Source organism: Actinia tenebrosa, unplaced genomic scaffold, assembly GCF_029948245.1.
Source record: "Actinia tenebrosa isolate PJP-AT-01 unplaced genomic scaffold, QUT_ActTen_1.0 PGA_scaffold10__47_contigs__length_13832649, whole genome shotgun sequence".
Classification (NCBI taxonomy): Eukaryota; Metazoa; Cnidaria; class Anthozoa; order Actiniaria; family Actiniidae; genus Actinia; species Actinia tenebrosa.
This window is the reverse complement of record NW_028292570.1, coordinates 9828039-9834184: the sequence shown is the minus strand read 5'-3', so window position 1 is coordinate 9834184 and position 6146 is coordinate 9828039. Positions and strand designations below refer to the sequence as shown.

General features: G+C 37.3%; 1 protein-coding gene across 1 annotated transcript; it reads right to left on the bottom strand.

Annotated features, from left to right (window-relative positions):
* Positions 1–3160: 3160 nt before the first annotated feature.
* LOC116297333 (signal recognition particle 9 kDa protein) lies at positions 3161–6091 on the bottom strand. The gene is made up of 3 exons (XM_031705553.2): positions 5906–6091; positions 5488–5556; positions 3161–3532 (listed from the first exon to the last, which is right to left on the bottom strand). Exons 1-3 carry the CDS (start codon positions 5975–5977, stop codon positions 3443–3445), a joined length of 231 nt encoding a protein of 76 aa, XP_031561413.1. The 5' UTR covers positions 5978–6091; the 3' UTR covers positions 3161–3442.
* Between the last annotated feature and the right edge of the window lie 55 nt (positions 6092–6146).

The following is a 6146-nucleotide window of genomic DNA, read 5'->3' as shown; positions in this document are numbered from 1 at the left end:
ATTTGTCCATTCACCGGGAATTGTCCCACGGGAAAGGGAAATGTACCCTGGGATTTGTCCCTTCACCGGGAGTTGTCCCATGGGACAGGGAAATGTACCCTGGGATTTGTCCCTTCAATGGGAGTTGTCCCATGGGACAGGGAAATGTACCCTGGTATTTGTCCCTTCAATGGGAGTTGTCCCACGGGACAAGGCAATGTACCCTGGGATTTGTTCTTTCAACGGGAGTTGTCCCACGGGAGAGTGAAATGTACCCTGGATTTGTCCCTTCACAGGGATTAGGTGGGAGAACAGACCCGTTTCGAATTCCAAATTACCGCTGTGTTCCTTGATTACAGACTCATTTGCACAGTGTTAGCCTCGTATCAGTGTTTAAATATTCACAAATACCAATGGTAAAGTAAAGAATGCACTTCTTCAACAATACGGACACTTTGAAACTCGACGGACCTTGACTGGAACACGTGAATATTCTCCACAAACTCGAGGCTAATTTAACCCTGTGCAAATGAGTCTGCAATCAAGAAACACAGCGGTAATTTGGAATTCGAAACGGGTCTGTTGTCCCCAATTTTGTTTCGGTTTCAAAGCTTTTTTCTTGTTTTTGTTTTTATTCATAATCATTTGAAAATGGTGTCATTGTCCAACAACTAGGGTGGCATTAATCATAACTGGATTTGATTTTTATATCAGTCTTTATTTGCTGCTATCATAATTGGATTTAGTAATGACGGATAGATTCACAATAGGTTAAGTGTGCAAAGATATATTTAATGAACAAGTTAACAAAGTATGTGTAAATAATTATTAATACATACAAACAACTAATAGAGTAAAGAAATCCCTTTTCAAAATGAGAGGAATATAACTAAGAAAAGAAGCAATGAAACGTTTTTATTTAGAGCCGCACAGGGAGCCCACAGCAACGATGTACAAAAAAGAAAAGAAAATGTTGTCAATAGACCTTATTCGTGGTGTGACAATGTTTTCCCAATTCAGTGTGACGAACTTCCAGGGGATTCATTTTCTTTTGTTTTTACTCTTCGAAAAATTCATGAGTATCCCAAAGGATACGAAAGGAATAACGATAATATCCCGACGAGTTTCAAAACAATACCTTTTCATTCCCCCAGAGGTTTGTCACGCTGAATTGGGAAAACATTGTCACATCACGAATAAGGTCTATTGGCAAAAGGAGATTTCCAAGATTCCAAGATCCAAGAAAAGCAGGAATGACTTGTGTTTCTGCTTCTTATTCTCGCCGAGAACATGGACCTTAAGGCACGAACACACGGTGCAACATTGCAGGCAATGTTGCTGTAGTATGATAGTTTTCTACTTCAGCAACGTTGTGTGCAACAAATTGCGTCGTGTGTCATGGCTCGCAACATCAATACCATGCAACGTTGCGCTCAATGTTGCACCGTGTGTTTGTAGCTTTTGTGTTCCTGGACTTATTCAATGTCGTTTGTATTTAACGAAACCATTTTCATGTCGGAATGACCTATTGTCTATTGCCTTTGGCGATGACAACGTTTTTTGAAATAGGTGTATTCTACAGGCAGCTTTTACGGCTACTCCAATAGCCCACTTCAGAGATACGCTTCGCTTGTCAAGTACAAAGGTTTCAGTATGAGGCTCCGTGCTAAATGCTCAGTCATTCGTGACAAGAGAAAAGAATAACTTGAATTTAGCACTGAGCCTCCAACTGAAACCTTTTTACTTGACAAGCGAAGCGTATCTCGGAAGTGGGCTATTAACGGAACACGAAAGAAAAATGTGAACTTCAATGTAAAGAATGTGCAGCTTGAACAATACCAATGATTTGAAATCCCACGGACTTTTAATGGTAACTGTGAATAGCTGACTTATAAACGAGGCTAAGCCTGTGCAAATGAGTCTGTGCTCTTCAAAAACAGCAGTATGCATTGAATGTGAAACTGGTGTATTTGGGTTTGAGCCCAAACCAGGTGATCTCACCTCGAAACTCGCAACAGATTATTTTTCAACGCGAACAGTTCCTAATACCCAGTCTCCTATTTCATAATATCTCACGGTAATCAAAATGGCGGCTGCTGACTTATTAACACAACACCGATTTTGCTTACTTTTATTACATCTATGCTTTGTTTTTATTAATATTTATTGCTGATAGGGCAAGAGGAAGCTTTTCTGGTACATGTAACAGAATTTTTCAATGTAAATATTTCAGAACGTATCTTAAAAAGGTTGAATCGAAATACGACACCATTTTGAAACGCATTTTTGAACTTTTAGCAATGCAACAAAAATGCTTCTGATTGGTTAATAGTAACCGGGTACCACTTAATTATACAACAGATCAAAATATTGCTAGAGTGCTCGCACTAAAAACGTGAAACAAATACTAATTTTTAGTACTAAATAGTGATAATCAAACGATAGCAAACAAAGGATTCTGTATGAAATAGTACTAATTAGTGCTATTTTTCAAACTCACATGAACAAAATGCAAATAGGAAAAATGGGGGGAAAAATGGGAGAAAAGGTTAATTTACAATTTAATAGAGCGTTTTCACTCACGTGAGAAGGCAGCCATAAACAATACCGAGGGGGGGTTCCCCTATATTTGCTATACGGGTATGTGCCGCCCTATAGGGTAGGGTTTTTCGGCTTTTGGGTCTTGGGTAGGGTATCATTTTTTGACATTTGGTCTGGGATAGGGTATCCTTTTTGTCTGGGATAGGGTTACGATTTGGTCGTTTTTCTCCGGCGAATAGGCTACGCTTTCTGACGGCACAAAAACAATAAAAACGTTATTAAATATTGTTTGCAATCTATTGACTAACCGGGTTTAGTCTGGGATAGGGTGTACAATTCTTAGTTTTAGTCTGGGGTAGGGTATGTAAAATCAAAATTTTAGGTCTGGGATAGGGTCAGGGTTTTGAGGTCCTGGTGGCACACCCCTACCCAAGTTGGGGTGGTAGTACCCCCCCCTCCCCCCCCCCCCCCCCCCCCCCCCCCCCCCCCCCCCGGGTAAACAATAGAAACTTTCTGCACAGTATTTGCATAAAAATAGAGTTCAATTCCCGGAGGATAGAAAATGTATTGTTTTGGTACCCCACAATGGCCGCTGTGACGTCACGTGAAAACACTCTACAATACTTCTTACAGCATGAAGTAAATTTTTTTAGAGCCATTTCTTTTAATAAAATGTCAATTATATAATTATTGCTAAATCTACTTGAACATTTTTCAAACAAAAATGTACTGCTTTTCAGGATATTTGTTAACAAAATATAATAATGCCTGACTGAAATGCTTACTAGCAACTATCCTTAAGCTTGTCTTGGTCTGTTTTTGGCAAAGGAGGTTACATATGTAGACAACCATGAGAATAGTTGCATATTGTTACCCCATTTCTTGTCTTCTTTAATCTTGTTTTAGTATTGCTTGTCATTGATCATCTTGATGCTATGTGTCTCATAAGAATGCTATTTAGTTTTTCTAATTTCTTAAGGTCTTGTGACTGCTCTGTTCTATATTTTAAACACTGAAAACAAGATGAAAACTATCAATAAACTTTGAATTATGAGCACTGCATGGAAGTAAGTGTGTGTGAAAACATAGTTAATGGAGTGGAATAATTGGGAAACCTATTGTTCTAGGTTAAAGGCATAATATTTTCCCATTTCAGGCCATGTGTCATTCCCTAGAGTATCATTTCTTTATTTAAAGGTTGCACACGAAAGACCAATGGGTATGGATGTAACGTTTCTTAATACGATTAGTACTCACAGCGAGTTTCAGATTGTTCTCGTTCATTAATTAAGTAGTAGTATTTTGGCTTAACAAAAGGACAAAGAATATATGATCTGATCTATGCATGTCCAATTAATCTAGTCGCATCTGCGAGTGTTCAGTTACAAGTGTTAACATGTATTTCATCACATATATAACTCAAACAAATCTTATTCTCAAGAGAATGACATATCGTGGTCTGAAATGAGAAAACATTACACTATAATGGTAATATACTTCACTAAATAACCCTGAGGTACTTACTGGACTGTCAGGGGGTCCGTGATGACCCTATTCAAGACATTATCATAGAAATCGTATACAGTACTGTCTAAGACCAAAATCCCAAGAAAACATACACTATCCAGTTGAATTAATATATTGTCATATAGACTGGTTTCAGAAATTCCCAGAGCTGTTCAACCAAGAGAACAAAACAATGTGTTTCAGTGCTCATGAGAGTAAGAATCTATTGGTTTGTCCTCTGAATTGGGCTGCATCTGAAATATGTTGGTTCTATAGGATGTATCAAGTTGAGCTGATCCTCACGGTATATGAAGCAACTTATGCAGCTTCAAATAAACAGACTCAGAAAAAATTCTGAGTCTTGAACAGGATTTGAACCCATGCCCTGGCGATTCTGATGCCATGTTCTAACCACTGAGCTACTAAATCTCGCATGAGACTTCAAGGACACATTAGGTGGGTTTATCTGCCTGATTGGAGAGATATATATGTGTATGAGAATATATTTATACAGTCAATGTCATTAACGTTGTCCACCAAAAAAAGACATTTACACATTTAGACTAAGAGATGTATCACGTGTTTCATTATGTATTCTTTGCCTCGTGTGCGTCAGCCTGAACTTTAAATGTAAAATTCAACTCGTGAATCAAAAATCCAGAATGCCCTGACCATTTAGTGAGGATTTAAGATGGAGAATGGTATTTCAGCGTTTGTTTTATGCCAGAACGTTCGAGAAAACACGTGATATATCTTTTAGTCTAAATGTGTAAATGTCTTTTTTTGGTGGACAACGTTAATGACATTGACTGTATATATATTCTCATACACATATAGGCTATGTACAAGAGTACCTATGGTCATCTTTGCAGAGAAATGGACAAACATCATTATCATATATGGGAGTACCCCTCTCTCCCTGGGTTTGAGTACGAAATTCTGTGCTATGACAGTGCCATATGCAGGTCATTTCATAATCATGTAAAATCTGCTTTATTGCAGTTTTGGATATTCTGTGAACTTAGATATCTCATAGGCTTGTTGTGAGAAAGCGCAGCTTAACTGTGACATCATAAAAACGAAGACAAAGGCGAAATTTGGACAAACAAACTTACAAGTTTACTTTCAGCAGATAATTTTCACAGCCGATCGCAGTTGGTCTTAGTTTACATGGGTTATTATTGTAACTTTAAGTAAAAATAATAAAATCAGTTCGTATAATCCTCGTAGCGGTTAAACAGGATGCAATGTTTGTCCAAATCTTCAAGCTATTTTTAGAATCAGTGTGCTGGCTATTGGTTTTTCACTGCTGTCAGTCGAGAACTTAAAGGAAACCAACCGATTATTCTCGATTGATGGCAGCGAAAAACCAAACTTCAGTGTGCAGCTCGCAACTACTGAGTTTGCAGAATATCGGGAACCAGAGTAAGACTTTATTGTCTGTTTACATCAATCACTCACCATTTGGTCATCTGTTCCCTTTATCACTAACTTCCCATCACAATGTCGATATTTGATAACAAAGCGAAACTGAAACAAAACATTAATTCATTTAAACTCCAATGCGATTAAGTAAAACCTTAAATACATTTACAAAGTAACTTAATAAGTTATAGAACTAGAGTAACTAGTTTTTAAAAAAATGAAAAATGAGCGACAATTTTTTTGAGTATAGTCGAAAAAAATCCAAGAAATCTTTGCTACAATTTTTAAAAAATCCCTAAAAGATGAATATCATTTATCAATGCAGGTTTACTGTAGATAGAATTTGATTTTCATCGTTTAAAATCATAAAATAATCATATTTTTCTTTCTGCAAAGATACACGTGTCCTTAACTTTGCCCAAACAGCGAAACTTTTTCGCAATTTTTTGCTTACCTTATTAGGTTCTGCCATGTATAACTGCTCTACAGCCTTGGAAAACTCATCCCAAGAGTCAAAGTACACCATTTTTAGCTTTTAAGTTGAATTAACGCTATTTTTTTCGACGAAAAGTTAGGTTATTGAAAAGGTCCTTCACAAAGCTGCCATCTTGAAGAAGCCTTTGAAGGAGAACGCCACAGGAAGCCCAACAGAGACAAATCCCTAATAATGAAAATTCCTAAATAATAATTGATTT

Excerpts from the sequence above, each read along its gene's own strand:
- LOC116297333 (XM_031705553.2), bottom strand. The coding sequence starts at position 5,977 with ATGGTGTACTTTGACTCTTGGGATGAGTTTTCCAAGGCTGTAGAGCAG. Across the intron at positions 5,557-5,905 it reads ACATGGCAGAACCTAATAAG|TTTCGCTTTGTTATCAAATA; the intron begins GTAAGCAAAAAA and ends GTTTTGTTTCAG. Across the intron at positions 3,533-5,487 it reads AGGGAACAGATGACCAAATG|TGTTTAAAATATAGAACAGA; the intron begins GTGAGTGATTGA and ends TCTTGTTTTCAG.